We start from the raw sequence: 18,218 nt of genomic DNA on the forward strand, positions 1-18,218 counted from the left end.
TGCTACAAATCCAAGAGGCACCTGCTTGTAGTGAGAGTCCCTTGGACTAGCACATAGAGCTGTTTGCTCTTACTGGATTTTTACAAGTTTGTTACAGGTCACTCAGTGACACCCCAGATTAGAGCAGAGAATTAGGGGTACGTGATGGCAGCAAGTATACTATCATGTTCTAGAAAAATGTTTTGCAAGACAAATCTGTTAGATTTTTGGCCCTTTTAAGAACTTCCTTTTCTTGAAAGTGTTCAATAAAAGGGCTTACTCTAATGCAGATCTTCTCCTGTGGGGCGTACAAAACCTGAGAGCAATGTTTCTTAACCTTGACACTACAGATATTTTGGACCAGATCATCCTTTGTTGTGGGGGACTGTCCTGTGCATTGTAGCATGCCTAGCAGCATCCCAGGCCTCTACCTACTAGATGCCAGAAGCATCCCCACTACCACCCAGTGTGACAAAACATCTCCTGACGTTGCCAGTTGTCTCCAGGGAAGAGCAGAATTGCCCCCAGTGGAGAACCACTGCCTTAGAGGGTGTTGAAGGATTTCAGGAAGGAGCCAAAATCAGAAGGCCCAGCGAAACCTGAGAGGCTTTGAAGCTAATCAGTAACTTTCCTAAGCAGGTGTGAGATTGAGAAAGTGGGCCTTGTCAGAGCGTGGGAGTAGAACAAATGGTTTGAGATGGAGCTGGGATGGTAGAAGGAAGCGCTCCTCTCTGCTCTGGCCGTGGGCTCTTGTGCTTTCAGCAGGGGCATTTGTGGTTGCTTTAGCCCTGCCTGATGTGGTGCAGTGGTGAATAAAAACCTTAAGTCTGGTGATTTCTAGAACATTTGTGTATCAGGCACTGTATCAGGCAGAAAATTATCTCCTTTAATCTTCATCTCAGCCCTGTGATAGATGCTATAGTTTATGTTTTGGAGTTCACAAAACTGAGTCTCAGAGAGGTAAAGTCATCTGCCCAAGGCTCTGCATCTCCTAAGCGCTAGAACTGGAGTTTCTTCTCAGGACCGCCTGACCCTGGAGCCTGAGCTCTAACTGTACCACACTGCAGCCTCAGGAAGATAAAAGGCAAAGCCTGTCAGGACTTCAGGTGATTTGCATGATAGCCTAGGCCCAAGGGCTGTGGCTGCCCTGAGTAATGAAGGATGCTCAGGTCCCAGTTCCTTGCTACAAAACTGCAGCTCTCTGAGTGTGGCTTTTGTTCCCTTCTCTGCCAACCCCTGGTCTTTCTAGCATGCTCCCTCCAATCCTGACTCCAGCAACTCCAATCTCACCAGGACCAACAACCAATTGATCTTGCCGTCCTTCCAGTCTCCCCGCCCACCTTCTGTCTTCATTTCCTTCATTATACAGCTCAGAGCCATCAAACCTCTAACCCCTGCTCGCCTTCCCCACCCTCAGCATCCTGTATCACTGAGCCAACTGAAGGAATCATAAGTCAACTCCAGACTTCCATCTGCCCTCCCTGTAGCTGTCTGTCCCCACCGTGGATGAGCCACCCCTGCTCCTCCCAAGGCCAGTGTCTCCATTTGTGCACAAGACCCCACCCCTGCAGTACTTGGGATCACTCCAACAGTTGTCTCTTCTCTGAACTCTCCTCTCAACTAAAGCATCCTCATCCATCTACAGGCACACCCTCCCCTGTTGGCAAAAGCAAAGCAAAACAAAACGAAAGCAAAAAAGCTCAAATCAGGTTTCTGTCCCAACCTCCACTGGAACAGCTCTTCCCAAGATTTCCACAGACCTGCAGGTGCTCAGTCTGGTAGTTGGTCCTCAGTCTCGGTCCTCCTTGCCCTGTCAGCCGCATTTATGAGATAACCCCTGACTCCTCCCTTAAATACTTCTCCTTGGCTCTCAGGACGCCACAGCTCTCCTCCCTTCTTTTTGGTCTCCTTTGCTGGTTTCTCCTCAGCGTCCTGATCTTCCAACATTGCAGCACCTGGCCTCCGCCCGGACCCTCATCTCTATGTCCCATGGCGTCTCATCCAGTCTCCTGGCCTTCATCACCCCCGCATCTGGTCATCCCCAAGTCTGTCTCTATCCCCAGACCATGCCATCCAGTTTGAGACTCATCCATCTACTGACTTGACATCTCCACTTAGATGACGGAATGTAAAGAGTTCAGACAGGGCTCCTGCTGCGCCCCCTCCCCACATACACCTGCTTCTTCCTTGGTCTTGTCTTCTCATTCTAGTCACGTAGGCCAGAAAACTCAGTTGGCTTCACTCTCTCTTGCTCTTCTGCCCTACATCCAGTTCATCAGCGAATTCTCTTCCTTATGTTACGTTCAATATAGATCCAGGATTGATCACTCCTTACTGTCCCCTCTATGACCCCTGGTCCAAGCCACCATCATCTCCTGCCTGCATTGTTGCAGTCACCTCTCAGTGGGCCTCCCGACTTCCACTCTTGCTCTCCATGATCCACTTTCCACACAGGAGCCAGAGAAACCCTTTCAAATGTAAGTCTGATCACGTTCCTCCTCTGGACAGGATCCTCTTATGGCTCCCAGCTCACCTGGAATAAAAGCCGGACTCTTAGCAGCCCACGGGCTCTCCATGATGTGGCCCCTGACTCTCTGCCTCCTCTCCTGTCGCCTGCCTCCTGCTCGCTCTGCTTCACCACACAGGCTTCCATGCACATCTGTGAACATGTCAGGCACCCTTCTGCTTTGGGTCCTTTCCTTCCACCTGCGGCACTGTTCCCCCCCACCATGCCCTCAGGGCTCCCTCCCTCACTGTATGAATGAATCCTTCCTTGACCACCCCACCCCACATTCTCTGGGCCCCTAACCCTGCTTCTCAGTCTCCTTTGCTCTTATCACACCGCCTGCTTGCCATTGTTGTGTATTTGCACAGTTCGTGTATTTTTCTACTTCCACAAGGACTTAAGCTGAGTGATGAACTTTGTTTCGTTCAGTGGCTGTCCCAGCACCTACAATGAATGAATGTAGTTTGACAGAACTGGGGAAAGTTGAATTTGGAACGTTAGGTCTGGAATCAGGAATCCTTCTGACACTAAGCAATTAATTGTCAAATTGTCAGAAAGACAGTAGTTCTACTGTTCACTCTTTTGAGAATGCTACCAGCCGGGGAACAGACAGCTGGGTTTCATGGAGGCGTGTGTGCAGTCCAGCCCATTTGCTGACATACACCTTGGTTAGGGTTACTGCTTCTGGCAGATGCTTCAGGAACTGTCCCCTTTGCATTGTCGTTTTGGTTCTGGAGGCTATCTTGACAGTTTCTACTTGAACATCCTCATTTCCAAAGTCTTCCCCTTCAGCAGGCTGGTAGGACTCTCTCTTGACTGCCATAGTCCTAAGCTAAAGATGAGATCTAGCTCATTTCAGTTTAGCTTTGGTTCTTAGTTACCTCAGAAAATTGTGCTTAAAGAGGAGCGGCATATGAAAAAATGTCATATATCCCCAAAAGAGGGAGAGTGGGGGAAAAGAGGATTTATGTCTACAGCAGGTAGTTTATTAAGCAGGCATTCTTCTTTTTTTTTTTGTGAGGAGATCAGCCCTGTGCTAACATCTGCCAATCCTCCTCTTTTTTTGCTGAGGAAGACTGGCCCTGGGCTAACATCCGTGCCCATCTTCCTCCACTTTATATGGGATGCCGCCACAGCATGGCTTGACAAGCAGTGTGTTGGTGCACGCCTGGGATCTGAACCGGCGAACCCCGGGCCGCCGCAGCGGAGCGCGCGCACTTAACCACTTGCGCCACCGGGCTGGCCCTTAAGCAGGCATTCTTAACCTGGGGTCTGCACGTGGGCGTTAAGGGATTGGTGATTTTGAAACAAGGCAGAATCTTGCATATTTTCTGGAAAAATATCCTTTTTTTGATGGCTCCCATGATTGTTACAGTGGAATTTCACTCCGTTAGCATCCTTTCCCATCACCCCTCCCACAGGAAGTGAGTTTCTTTTCCTTTTAAACCTGATATGGGATGGTAATAATAAGTTGTAATAGCTAATTCTATCCAGGAACATCCCTCAGACCTTTCCAGCATTTTTTCAGATTAGAATATAGACTTTTACTGTGTCATTTACTTAAGTGAGAAAGATTGGTTGTCTTTAAATTGAACTGTCTTCAGTGTTGGGATTTTTTTCCTCAGAAAAGAAATTAACATGATTTATAGGGGGAAGAAGTCCTATGTATCATTTATGACTTGCTCTCTTTTTTTGGTTTATTTGTTTTGACGTATTCCTTTTTAAACATTTCTAATTCTCAATTGGAGGTTAGCAGCAAAAGCTGTTTTGAAATGCCTGATGATGGCACATGTTCCTGTCTGACTTGCCCCGTGGTGGCTCCCACTTCCCCACCCCTGTCGTCCTGTGTTGCTGCGCCGCAGGGACATCTGGGACCCTGGAAGAAGCAACACTGCATCCCTTAAACCCACTCACGTGCCTTTTACTTTTCAGCCTTTTCTTGACAACCCACTGGATCTCAGGGTCAGAAGGGGCTGTAGAGCACCTCGAACCAAACCCTGATGCATGAATGTTTTCCATAGCACTTGTGATAAGTGGGGAGCCAGCTACTCTTTGAAAGCTCTTACCAACACGGCACTCCCTCCTGAGACCACTCGTTCTGTTGTTGGGCAGCTCTGGTTGTTATGTTGAACTTCAGTCTTCTCCCTGAGATTTCATTCTTTTCTCCAGTGACACTGATCCCCTCTCTGGGGGTCATTAATAGCCCCCTTGCTGCGATCCAGGTGAAAGATGCTCAGCTTGCTCCGGCTCTGGGTTTGCACATATTTATTGGACTCGCCATATCTCCCTGTCCCAAGGTGAATAAGTCAGTTCCCATGGAGCTCAAGTAGTGATTCAGAGAACTCACCAAAAGCTGCAACTCAGCTGGGCTTACACCTTTGTCAACTTCATAAGCCTGCTGGCAGCATCCGTTCTGTCAAATCTAACCCCTATAGCGGGAAGCCAGTGGTATCTTGAGCCTATAACTTATTTGGCTAAACAGTGTACTTCCTTGGGCGTCCTCAGACCAGCCTGTCTGAACTTGATATGCCAGATGGGAGAGAAGAGTTGTGTGAGGTCACTGCTGGTGTTTATCGAGTGCTCTCTCTTTTATGACCAGGGGCTTTTCACCTGGGGAGGAATACGCAGTGTCTAAGACCAGAAAGCAAAGCTTTCTTCCTTCGATTTAGGCCATTAAGGAAAGAGTTACTCTGGTGGTGTCGTGATTCAGGAACACAAGGCAGAGACAGAACTAGTTTTGATGAGACTTTTAGCATCAGAGCCGCCAAATTCTTCAGCCTTAAGTGTTACAGACAGCTAAGCAGTGTCCTGGGAGTCATGGACAGGCCTCACATTGTGCATTGGTGAGATCGTGGCTTAAAACTCGGAGGCAGGAATAACAGGAGCAGGAGGAAAGGAGGAGAGTTACAAGTGAGGGTGGCTAGAGGAGAAGGCAAGAGGGGGAGTCTGTGACCCCTTCTCATCTGTGTTTCACTTGATCCTCACCCCACCTGTGTGAAGCAACTAGGTGGGCACCATCTCAGTTTGCAGACAAGGAACTAAACCAGGAAGGGTGAAGCAGCGTTCTCAGGGGCACATGGCTAGTAAATGGCAGAGCTCATATCTTCTGACTCCAGGTCAAGAACGCTTTCCATTTTGCATGTTCTGATTTTGAGAGGATGATAAGTTGTATACCTAGCAGCTGAATATCAGTCTGCCTGGGTGCCATTCAGTGCCCTAGCTGGAGCTCCACCATCTCCCAACAGAAATTCATTGAAATTGCTGACTCAAGAGCCTTTTTATCCTAGTCAGTGATAAAAGCCACACAGGGCTTCTACCTGCAAAACCCAGAACTAAGCTGACTGCTTTAGATAAAAAAATACCATTGGATTCACGGAGGCAGGGGAGAATGAGAGGCCGATAATAGTTTATAGACACCCTATGCCCAGCAGGCAGAGCAGAGCCCTGATCTTTTCTGTACTTCTGAAACTGTTCAGGCCTTTCGTCTGGTCAGGAACTTGATTGCCCATCTCTAGAACATCCCTGTTTTGGTTGAGTAGGATTTCTGAGCAGGAGTGCCAGATAGGATGAGTTAGTTTGATGCTGACCTACAATCCTCAAGCAACACACAGTTGACGGAACAGGGCATTAAGCTTCATTATGGGGTTTCATTTCTTGAGAAAAGATTCTGGAACTATTGCCTTCCTGGGTTGAAACCAGAAAACCAACACTTCCTCCTCCCTGTGGTCTAGACTGTTTGCCCCATTGTGTCCCTTTGTGGGAATTGGAAGATCTGGGGTTCAGCCTGGCTGAGGTTCTGACTCAATGATCTTGGCCAAGGCATTTCTCCTCCATGGGCTGCTGTTTCCTCATCTGTAAATGAAGGGGTTGGATTAGATTAGGGGGAGGCAAACTATGGCTTCACCAGCCAATTCTGGCCTACCATCTGTTTGTTTGCACATTTGTTTGTCTGATGATAAACTTTATTTTTAGAGCACTTTTAGGTTCACAGAAAACTTGAGCAGAAAGTACAGTTTCTATATACTCCTTGTCCCAGCACACACAGAGCCTCCCCCACTATCGACATCCTGCACCAGAATGGGACATTTGTTATACTTGATAAACCTGCATAGACACATCATTATCACCCAAAGTCCCTGGTTTATGTTAGAGTTCTCTCTTGGTGTTGTACATTTTATGGGTGTTGACAAATGTATAATGACATGTATCCACCATTGTAATACCATATAGAATGGTTTCACTGCTCTAAAAATCCATCTTTTTTTTTTTTTTTGCTGAGGAAGTTTCGCCCTGAGCTAACATCTGTTGCCGATCTTCCTCTTTTTTTGCTGAGGAAGATTGTCCCTGAGCTAACATCTGTGCCAGCCATCCTCTATTTTGTATGTGGATCACTGCCTCAGCATGGCTGACAAGCGGTGTAGGTCCGTGCCTGGGATCCGAACCTGTGAACCCGGGCTGCTGAAGCGGAGCGCACTGAACCTAACCACTACACCGCAGGGCCAGCCCCACCATCTGTTTTTGTTTTTTTTTATTCTTTTAAAAAAATTTATTTATTTTTATTGTGGTAAAATACACATAACATAAAATCTACTATTTTAACCTTAGTAAGTGTACAGTTCGTGGCATTAAGTACATTCACACTGTTGTGCAATGGTCACCACAACCCATCTCTGGAACTTTTTCATCATCCCGGACTGAAATTCCTATTTTTTTAAATAAAGTTTTATTGGAACACAGCCAAGCTCATTCCTTTAGGTAATGTCTATGGCTGCTTTTGCACTATCATGGCAGAGTTGAGTAGTTGAAACAGAGACCATAAACCTGCAAAACCTAAAATATTTATCATCTGGACCTTTATAGAAAAAGTTTGCCAACCCCTGGACTAGATGATTTCTGGGAAGCTTCTAGAATCTGCAGTTTTCTATTAGGTGATTCTGCAATTTCATATCTGGATACTTAGTTGTTTGTTCTTCCTCCTCATCCCATCCCACTCCTTTTCCCTCTCTTGGGGCCTCTCCTATGTGCTGACTTAGCTGCCACTGTCCCAGAGCAGAGGACTGTGACCCTGGACGTGGACGTGAACAACCGCACAGACCGCCTGGAGTGGTGCAGCTGTTATTACCATGGCAACTTCTCCCTGAACGCGGCCTTCGAGATCAAGCTCCACTGGATGGCGGTGACCGCTGCGGTCCTCTTCGAGATGGTAAGAGCTTCCTCGTGTTGTGGTCGGGGCCTTGGCTCACCTTGCAGAGGGGCACAGTGGATGCTTAGTAGGGATTCATGTCACATTTTTTTTTAGGTCAGGCTCCTATTAACTTTTATCTGGACTATTGGAATAGCTTCTTAAAAAAAAATTAAACATAGTAAAAAACTCCAACTGTCAAAAAGGATATAGGTCAGGGTTTCTCAGCCTTGGCCCTGCTGACATCTAGGGCTGGGTAATTCTCTGTTGTGGGGGGCTGTCCTGAGCATTATAAGATGTGGAGCAACGTCCTTGGCGTCTACCGACTAAATGCCAGTAGCACACCCTCCTTGTGACAAGCAAAAAATGTCTCAAATTTGAAACATTTTTCCATATCTGGAATTTTCCATATCTGGAAACATTTTTACTTGTCACAAATGGTAGAGGAGTCCTCCTGGCGTCTAGTGGAAGAGACCAGGGCTGCTTCTCATCATCCTACAGTGCATAACATGGGACAGCCTCTACAACAAAGAATTAACTAGCCTGAAATGTCACGAGTACCCAAGTTGAAAAGTCCTGTTTCAATTGGTCTTCTGCCTGTCTTTCCTCCTCCTAGTCTGGCCTGGCTCTTCTGTCTAATCAGGTCATTCATTGCTCCTGCACTAAGAAGCCGTTCCTGGCCACCCCCATCCCCAGTCCCAGAGTCTGTTGAATAAACACTCCTTAGCCAAGCTGTCAGTATCTTCCAGGACCCTTCTTTAACCATATTTACAGTCTGCTACTCTTTTTATACACTCTCCCCTTCAGCCAAAAAGAATATTTTTCTGTGGTTTCAGCTGAGTCTCACTCCCCTCCAACACTGGCCCATACTTCTCATTGCACAGCTGAGAGCAGCTGGAAAGTTCAAAAAGAGTACACGAAAAGCTAGGAGATGACCAAAGAGAAATGAGCACAGTGCCGGCTGGCAACAACATAGAGGTTTTTTTCGTCCAGGGCTCATAGGCCCAGTTTTATCCCACAAGACGTGGTATCTTGGGGAAGAGATTTATGCAGGTCTCTGTCTGCCCAGCCCCAGTCTGCCTCCCCAAGGCGTTAGTATCTTTGAGGACCCCTCCCTTGGAGAGAGTCTCATCAGGGGAACATTCTTAAGGTCCAAATCAAAAAAGACCCCTAGCTGCTCAGCTTACTAAGGACACCACCAGCTCTTCCCCAGCTGGTCGATGCTGAGATGACAACACCCTCCAGCCAGAACTAACCCTCTGACCCAGTAGGCTAAGCCTTCTGCTTGGAAGCCCTTCCAGATAATCCTATCTCAAAACAACACAACCACAACTTTCACGCACACATGTAGTTACAGTTTGGCAGGAAGAAGAATATTTCCTTAGAGAAATTTAGCAACTATCTTTTAAAAATACACTCTTCACATCGATTCATGTAAAACCCACTGAAAGCTACTAATCTCTTTATGATTTTTTGTTAAGTTTTTAGAAATCTCCAGTGTAGGTTAATTATTATTTTAAGGCAATGTCCAAATTTTTTATAAATCACATTTTATTAAGATAAATATTACGTAAAATAAAAAAGTGGTTGACTAAGCCTTAGAAATTATTTTGATCAAACAGAAATCTTGGTGATTTGGTTGTTGTTATGAGTGTTCCTGGGAGAAAAGCTAAGAGTGGTCCCCTTCAACTTTTAATGTAATCATATTTGTTTAAGTCAAGGTATGGCTCAAACTGTATTTTTTTAAAATAATATTTGTCACAAATCTCATCTGTATGCCAGAGCCACATACATCAGCTTTCTTTTCTTAAAATATACATTAGTTTTATGATTAAAAAAGTATCTAAGACCTAGAACATTGCCACTGTTCCTGAAGAAAATGTTATTTGGGGGGAGGTTTGTCTTTATGCCCCAGTAACTTTCGTTTGCGGTCAGTCTTCAAGCAGACGGCTTTTGGGAGTTTGCTGGAGAGCGGTTCTCATTCCGCCAGGTCAGGGCTTATCGCTTTGGCCAGAGGCCACCACAGTCATCTTGCTCCCTGAGTCATGTCCCTCTCAGTGGACTGTTTTCCTATTTTATACTTTGGACTTAGTAAATTTTTGATAAAGGACAAAATTAGAAGAACTTAAGCTATATCCCATGACCTTCCTCCAACATCCTATAGAATGAGAAGGGTTTTTAAGAGGCAATAAATAGCTCTCTCCAGTCTCTTCTTCCCAAAAGAAACACTGAAGTTGCAGAAGCTTGAGCTGTGAAGAGGAGCTGTGTGCTAACTCACAGTTTTTCGAGAATTCATCAGAAGGTTTTACTGCACTTTTTCCTGCCCAGGACTGGTTTGGAGCCAGTGAACATTAATAAATGAATGTGCCAATCAATATGCATGCTGCCACTCTGTTGCATTCGCTCCTTGGGAAGCATTTTCTCTCCTCTCTGAACGAACTTGGAGATGACATTGTTTTGGAGATGACATTGTTTGTTTCTTTGCTTTCCACCAGGTGCAGGGTTGGCATCGAAAAGCCACCTCCTGTGGCTTTTTGTTGGTCCCGGTTTTGGAGGGTCCCTTTGCGCTGCCCAGTTACCTGTATGGAGATCCGCTCCGAGCCCAGCTCTTCATCCCACTCAACATCAGCTGCCTGCTCAAGGAGGGCAGTGAGCACCTGTTTGATAGTAAGAGATGCTCCCCTCTAGAGGTTCTGTCTCCAAAGAGAGTAAGACCCCCTCCCCCAAGGACACCTCTCTAGGTATCTAGTCGATGCAGGCTAGTGAAAAGAGGGAATCTTTGGAAAAGGGGCCGAAAAGATCTGGGTTTTAATCCTGGTACTTCACTTAGTGGCTGGGCAACTGTGGACAAGTCACTTAATGTCTCTGAGCCTCAAATTCCTTAGTCTTAAAATGGGAGTGGCTAGAGCTGCCTTGCTAATTCAGGAGGACCCTTATAGGGCCTGGAGCGGAATGGTTGATGGGAGAGGGTGCTCTACTCTCTAAATAAAGAGCAGCCTGGTACTCCTCCCACACTCTCCCTTCTGTGCTCCAGCCTAACTGGTTTGGGCTGCAGGAATTTGAACCTCACAGGAGGCTTGAATCTGCTGTTCCATGCAGAAAGGCCAAAAAAGGGAGGCATTGAAAGCAAAACAGGAAACAGTGTCCTATTGTGCAAAGCTGTGGTGTGTCAGCACCTGGAACACTGCGCATGGCTCGAGTCCCGCATCTGAAGAAAACAGAGCAGGAGGCTCAGAGGAGGACAGCAGGACCCTCATCAGAGCCCTTCCCCTGGAACAGGGCTGTCCATTGAACGGGAGCACACAGGGACCGACCCCACCCTGCTGCTCCGCCCCAGTCCACCAGAACTCGGAGGGCAGGTTTAGGACAGATGGAAGGATGAGCTTACTTCACACACAGCATGTAACTTTTCTATCACCAAGTGCTCGCTGTGATGAGCCTATAAATAGCTCCTATAAAGCTTTCCATGAGCTCACAGATGATCTTTTTTAGAACGAAAAGCTAGAGTTGCTGCTGATCCATGAGGAGCTCTTGAGTTCTCAGATATAGAAATTATAAATGTGAAAGAAAAAACTTCTGATGTAAAGGAGATGCTTTCTCCCCGTGCCCTTGTAAATCTGTTTCATGGTTGGTAGCAGAGAACCAGCCGGGGGTGAGAGGTCTCACCAGGTCGGGGTAGTGGGCCAAGCTGAGTGTTCTGGAGCTTTCCCCATGACAGGCTGCCCCCGTGGTGCAAACAGCTTTTGTTCCAAAGGGGCTCGTCTGTATATTCTTTGTTTACATCTTGGAAGACATTTTTGTATAGACACAATGTTTTAAGTGAGAGTTGGGGTTCCAGGTGAGCCCCACAGAGCCACTGGAGGCCATAGATTCTGTGATCCTTAGAGTTTACAGTGCACTCTTTATGCACACACACATTGTCATTTAACCTCACTGTGGCTGAGAGAGGACTGTTTTTGCAGTCCTGAAATACCAGACGGTTATGTTCGTATCTGACGATTTTAGACTGGGCACTGCCTCATACCGCTATTTTTAATATGTTGAGGGGACAGAGAGATTTTCCCCCACACCATCCAGAGACTCTTCTGGGGTTTTCCACCTTCACTGTAACAGCACAGGATTGCTGGCAGGGCTGGCATCAGAGGACATTTTTGTGTGAGCTGATGGTTTTCCCTGCCAGTTGTAACCCAGTCTTCACAACCAGCATCCTCTCTTGGTTGCCATGGTTACAGCTGAAAGAACAGAGTCCTAGTTTAAAGGAATAAGGACTTGAATCTAAAAATCAATTTTCTTCCTTCTGTGCCACTTCTCTTCCTGTTACCTCCCCTTCCGATGACAGTGAATCCAAAATCTTAAAAATCTGACAAGAATCTGCATGTCTGTGTGTTTTTTCCTATTAAAGCCAAAGTCTTTTTTTCTCGCTTTCTCTTTAGTTGCCCAGAATCCTCAAATCTATCCTGGATAGAAAATTCCAAAATGTGGGGGGAGTAATGAGACATCACAGGCACCCTTGTTCTTGGGGTGTCTTGTGCAGTCGCTGCCCAGCCCTTGGCCCCGAGAGCGGCCCCGGCTCGTTGTCTGTAGCTGTGTAACAGGCTGCCTCGGCCCTCCCACCTGCTCGCTCAGCCCCTGGTCCTCACACCAGCCCCGCGGAAGCAATGAGGCTGGAGCAGTGAAGTGGGCGATGGGGGAGGGCACTCGTCTGCTCTGCTCCTCTCCCCAGCCGGCCACTTTCCCAAAAATCATTTTTATATTTGCTTCAGTTTCCCCAGCCCTAAAATGGAGCTTGTAATATTGCCTTTCCTTGTAGGGAAATGGAATATTAGTAATAAAAAAAAATGTTTTTTCTTGTCCTTAGAAGCAGATTGCATGCATTTAAAACTTATGTTCTGTTTGTACTTTAATGTCATGCTCCTTTCTGCTTTTGCAACAGGAAGTCATTAGAATGAGTCTTACATCAAGTTATGGTAGCTCACGCTGGTTCCTGAGGACTCATTCATCACCTTTCTAGATCCTGGTAGAGCCTGGGGGAAGGGATGGTGGGAACACATGGCTGTCACTTTCTTTATGATATCCCTCCTTAGGGTGGAGGCTACTCTTTCCAAAAGCCGGTAGTGTGGAAAAGCTGAGCTGAGTTCAAGGGGGAAGAATGGCCAAGAGCAGTGAAGTGTACAGAAGGCCAGACCCAGGGAGAATTACAAACCATGAGATTGCAACTTGGCATTTATTTTTTTTTTCCTTTCAGGCTTTGAACCAGAAACATACTGGGATCGAATGCACCTTTTCCAGGAAGCCATTGCACACAGGTTTGTCCCTTAGCAAAAGGGAATCGTGGGAAAGCATCAGTGTTTGTCTTGAATAGCAGTTACCAAAGCAAAACTCGGTTTGTTTCATTTCTGGAGAGAGAGATGTAGTCCACCAATGATAAATTCACTGCTTATCTCTGACGAGACCCTTTGCCTTGGTTTCAAAGATAAGCACTACCTCTCCAGTTCCTGTAGCTGTTGTTTTTCAGACCTTAATACCTTCCTTTTCCAGTTGAGGGGAAAGTGTAGAGCTCCCTCCTTACCCTCCAACAATACGCTGAGCCAAGCTATCTTGGAGATGACACGAGATGAAAAATCGTAAAATTTGTCAAGAGCCCCTTGACACATGTTGAAAAGACAATGAATGGTTAAAAAGCAATAGAGGGCTGGCCTGGTGGCACAGCGGTTAAGTGCACGTGCTCCACTTTGGCGGCCCGGGGTTTGCAGGTTTGGATCCCGGGCGTGTACCGACGCACTGTCAAGCCATGCTGTGGCGGCATCCCATATAAAGTGGACGAAGATGGGCACGGATGTTAGCCCAGGGCCAATCTTCCTCAGCAAAAAGAGAAGGATTGGCATCGGATGTTAGCTCAGGCCTAGTCTTCCTCAGGGGAAAAAAAAAAAAAGGGCAATAGATAAGTCAGTAGATATTCACTGGCACCTAATATGTGTGCCAGGGAAAGCCTTTCCAAGGCTTAGCTCCCTGCCCTTCTGGCCAGTACGGCTTGGTTTCCAGAACATCACTAACTCAGTGTCCAGTTGCTGCTTCGCGTTAACCATGGTGAAAACAAAGCCTCTTGTTCTTGCTTTACCTCCTCCTCTTGCTGCACCTTCTTCAGTGGTATATCATCTCCTTATTCGAGTGTCTTCAGCTGTTACCACCTGCACCGTGCACACACCCCACACAGCCTCAGGGTGAAGTCCAGACTCTTCAGCCTCCCCTCACCCAAGTGGGCCCCAGCCTGCCTTAGACCTTATTCACCCCTTTTCTTCATAGAAAGCTATGACCTAGCTTCCATGCTTAGTTAAGACTGTGGGGTGAATGCCAGGGCAGCTAGTTTTCTCCTTCCAGTAGGAGAGGATGCTGATTCAGGGCAGAAGATGAGGAGTGCAGTGGTCGGTGGGAAAGGGCAGTGATGTGGGAAGCAGACAGGCCTGATTTATCTCCGCCTCCACCAGCATCTGGCTGAGGAACCATGAGCAAGTCCTGGAACTGCTCCGCCTTTGTTTTCTCACCCCTTGCAGGGTTGTTGGGAGGGTTCTCTGATGTTCCTGGCCCCTCATAAGCCCTCGGTAGACAGTAGTTATTATTAGGAAGACCCAGCCAACTGATGAGTTTATAGGCAGGTCTGACGCTGCTCACCTCATATGTTGTCTGGCAGTTGTTGCACTTTGCTGGCTGGATATCACACAGGATGTGGCCTTTATTTGTCAAATCTGCTTTTTTCTTCACTGCATCCTCCTCCTGATCCACCTCAGTCCAAATCCCAGTCATATCTTCTCTACACTATTGCCCTGTCCTCTTCAGCCTGCTTTTCCAGCCTTCGATTTCCTCACGTCTTCTGTCCAGTCCCCATGTCTCCTGCCCGGGGCTCTGCTGTGTGTCCCTATACTTAAACCTGCTTCCACCTCCCCACCCACCCCCCTCTTACCTCCCCACTTAAACCCCCTCCCCCACCTTCCCCCCTAAGCCCCCACTCCCTTCTACACTTGTCAGTCTTGCCCCCAGGTCCCTCCACTCTGAATCCCTCCTTCCCTTTTTCCCAATGTACTCTGTCCATCTATTACACTAATTTAGGGGCCCCTGGAGGATAAGGGTATGCATTTTTCTCATTTTTGTTTCCTTCCACAAGGCCTAGTAAAGTGCCTTGTCCAGAATAGTTGTCCGGTATGTAGCTTTTGCATAGAGTAGACTCCAGGTGGGAATATGGCTCTGAAATGAAATATTAGGCCACCCCTAAGGTCCATCCCAGAAAGAGTTAGAAAAGTGTGCAGCTTCCCTGGACCCCTCTGCCGTGGCTCCCCAGCTCCTCCTCCATTTTTGTCTGGGCACTTGACATGAGGTTAGTACATCCCATCCCTGGGACTGGAACCCCCCCTCCTCACTGCACTTCTGGCTCACATGCTCCCCAAGTGGACAGTGAGGGGGCCAAGGACTATGTGGTTAAATTGCCTTTTTTTTTTTTTTTTTGTGAGGAAGATCAGCCCTGAGCTAACATCATGCTAATCCTCCTCTTTTTGCTGAGGAAGACCGGCTCTGAGCCAACATCCATTGCCAATCCTCCTGCCTTTTTTTTTCCCCAAAGCCCCAGCAGATAGCTGTATGCCACAGTTGCACATCCTTCTAGTTGCTGTACGTGGGACGTGGCCTCAGCATTGCCGGAGAAGCGGTGCATCGGTGCGCGCCCGGGATCCGAACCCGGGCCGCCAGTAGCAGAGCACGTGCACTTAACCGCTAAGCCATGGGGCCGGCCCGGTGGCGCAAGCGGTTAAGTGCGTGCACTCCTCTGTGGCGGCCCAGGGTTTGCCGGTTTGGATCCTGGGCGCACACCGACGCACCGTTTGGCAAGCCATGCTGTGGCGGCGTCCCATATAAAGTGGAGGAAGATGGGCACGGATGTTAGCCCAGGGCCAGTCTTCCTCAGCAAAAAGAGGAGGATTGGCAGATGTTAGCACAGGGCTGATCTTCCTCACAGAAAAAAAAAAAAAAAAGAAGAAAGGTCTTTCCTGGTGACCTCAGAAAGAAAGGAGGCAAGAATCTGGTCAGGCTGATCCATGCTGCGTACATAAATAGCCTCGATTGGAAAGTAGAGGGGAAGGCAGGCAAAATCCAGAGTTGTTCCCACACATGATAAAATCAGTCTGTAGATGATGGAGCTTGCAGTGCATGTTAGCGTTCCGTTCAATTTGCATATCTGACTTCATGTGTTTTTCAGTAAATAATTATCGAATGTCAGTGTAAAGCCAGCAGCTTTTCTAGAGGATACAACACAGCACCTCCCTGAGGAACTCAGTCCAGGAAAGGAGAGGGGCATTTTACCTCCTTTAGTTCTGCCTACATCCCTGCCTTCATTACATAAACCCCTCAGACTCAGGGCAGGAGCCACATCTGTTAACACGTCCTTTGCAGCACTTAGCAGGTAGAGCTGTAATAAATGTGCTTTATGGAAATAGAAAAACCAGGAATAGAACAAGCCACAAATGAAAAATGGCTCCTCCTGCCCATTTCCAGAATACAGTGCAGCAGAGAGCCCCAGATTGGTGTTCTTCACTTTTAAGAAAAGGATTTCAATTAACATTCATTCTATTTCAATTCAAAGCCTTTATTGAGAACCTACTTTGTGGTTAGTGTGGGAGAACAGTGTGAAGGGAGAGAGGTGTGGCTGAGGTGAATTAAGATAGGGACCCTTCCCTGGAGGAGTTGACTGTCTCAAGTATGTGGGTGGGCACGGTGGGAAAGTCTGACGGGACGGCTAGGGGCTACGCAGGAGGAAGGGGTGGCTGAGCAGAGATGAAGGCTGGGTGAGGAAGAGGGCAGCAGGTGAGAGGGCTTTTACCACCGGGGAGATGCACGGAGGCTGGGCAGGAGGAGATCTGATGAGCCATTGAAGGCGTAGAGGCTGGGAAGTGATGAGGGCGAAAATAAGCAACCCGCATGTTCCTTCTTGAAAGAGCTTTCCAGATGACTGTAGCTCAGGCTGTCAGAGAGTCCCATTAGCCACACTCCCCTGTCCCTTTAGCTAAGGAGGGCCTAATCAGTCTTCCTGTCCTTCCCATAGGTTTGGGTTTGTGCAAGATAAATATTCTGCCTCTGCTTTTAACTTCCCTGCGGAGAACAAGCCTCAGTACATCCACGTTACAGGTGAGGCGTTCAGGGCAAAACATGGGCGGGTGGGCCCCTGGGGCAGGAGTGTGAGCCCTGAGAGGGGCTTGGCCCGTCCACGAGGGTTCTTCCTGTGCACTGAGCCTGTGGCGGCAGAACCTGGTGGCTGCAACACGGGTGCTTCTCTTTCTCTTCAGGAACAGTGTTCCTACAGCTGCCCTACTCCAAGCGCAAGTTCTCTGGGCAGCAGCGGCGGCGGCGGAACTCCACCAGCTCCACCAACCAGAACATGTTCTGCGAGGAGCGGGTTGGCTACAACTGGGCCTACAACACCATGCTGACCAAGACGTGGCGCTCCAGTGCCACAGGGGATGAGAAGTTTGCCGATCGGCTGCTGAAGGACTTCACGGACTTCTGCATCAACCGTGACAACCGCCTAGTCACATTCTGGATGAGTTGCCTGGAGAAGATGCACGCTAGCGCCCCATGAGGCCAGGCTGTGCTGGGGTTAGGATGGGGAGGATCCGGTCTTGCTACTGATATTCAATAGGATCAGTCAGGCTCTGAGCGTCCGATGTAAGTTTGCCACTGTCGGTGAGTGGGGGCCGTTGCTAGTGTTTCTTCCCCCCACAAGTGTTCTACCACTCAAAGAGAAAGTCTTTGGAAGCAGCTAGCACTGAGAGCAGGTGGGAGGTCCAGATGGTCCGTGGGAGGGCTTCAATACTAGGGCAGGGGGCAGGCAGCCCCCAAGAATGTCCTTGGAGAGGGGGCGGCTCCTGTGAGTGTCCTTTCCCTCCACCATCCGTGGGCTATTCAGAGCAGAATCTGCCGCTTCCCACCCAGAAGTGTGCACAGGATGTAAGATAATTTTGTGAAATAATGTACCATAGGCTCACACCAACTGTATATACCTGTACATATCAGAAGAAGAAATAAAGTGCCGTGTGCAGCATCTCTGTCCCCCAGCCTGGTTCCCGGCAGCAGCAGTCCCATCGTTGGCTGGGCAGTCATGCCACGTCACCGGGGCTGTAGTGGCCAGTGAGGCAGCTGCAGACAGTGAGGAGGACTTTAGAATTCACTGTCTTGGAGAGTCTGGCTGTGAGAAAGATGTCTTTGCACAGGCCCTTGGGCAGGAGCAAGGGTAGTTTCGGTCAGGCTTAGTGAGCAGACAGTACAACGTACTAGGAACCCACAGGCTTGTGCTGTCAGAGGTGAATCTTGCTAGGTGGGTGAGCCCTGCTGTGGCACGCAGACATCATGATGTTCTGAAAAAAATCGAAGGAAAGCCCCTGTTGACTCTAGCTGAGGTTTAGGATCCCTTGCTCAACAGGATGAGACTCAGTATGGTGCCTTAACCTAAGTGCCCTGCCCTAACCTGCTGTTGGGGGTGAGGGGCTACAGGCCAGAGGGGCACCTGACAGG

At 48.1% G+C, this 18,218-nt stretch overlaps 1 protein-coding gene and 1 long non-coding RNA gene across 5 annotated transcripts in view; one reads left to right on the forward strand and one right to left on the reverse strand.

Annotated features, from left to right (window-relative positions):
* Positions 1–17,748, forward strand: part of DEPDC5 (DEP domain containing 5, GATOR1 subcomplex subunit) — a 117,320-nt gene extending 99,572 nt beyond the window's left edge. For all 4 annotated transcript variants that reach the window (XM_058531856.1, XM_058531858.1, XM_058531857.1 and 1 more), the window contains 5 exons: positions 7,519–7,688; positions 10,163–10,334; positions 12,913–12,973; positions 16,753–16,835; positions 16,994–17,748. In XM_058531856.1, the coding sequence (XP_058387839.1) occupies positions 7,519–7,688; positions 10,163–10,334; positions 12,913–12,973; positions 16,753–16,835; positions 16,994–17,286 (779 nt within the window). In that variant the 3' untranslated portion in view covers positions 17,287–17,748. The remainder of the gene's footprint in view (positions 1–7,518; positions 7,689–10,162; positions 10,335–12,912; positions 12,974–16,752; positions 16,836–16,993) is intronic.
* Positions 17,749–17,828: 80 nt separating this feature from the next.
* LOC131398364 (uncharacterized) overlaps positions 17,829–18,218 on the reverse strand; it is a 29,612-nt gene continuing 29,222 nt past the window's right edge. The window contains exon 4 of the long non-coding RNA XR_009216862.1: positions 17,829–18,061. This is a non-coding gene — a long non-coding RNA (uncharacterized LOC131398364). The remainder of the gene's footprint in view (positions 18,062–18,218) is intronic.

The sequence above is a fragment of the Diceros bicornis genome, chromosome 35 (genome assembly GCF_020826845.1).
Source record: "Diceros bicornis minor isolate mBicDic1 chromosome 35, mDicBic1.mat.cur, whole genome shotgun sequence".
Lineage (NCBI taxonomy): Eukaryota > Metazoa > Chordata > Mammalia > Perissodactyla > Rhinocerotidae > Diceros > Diceros bicornis.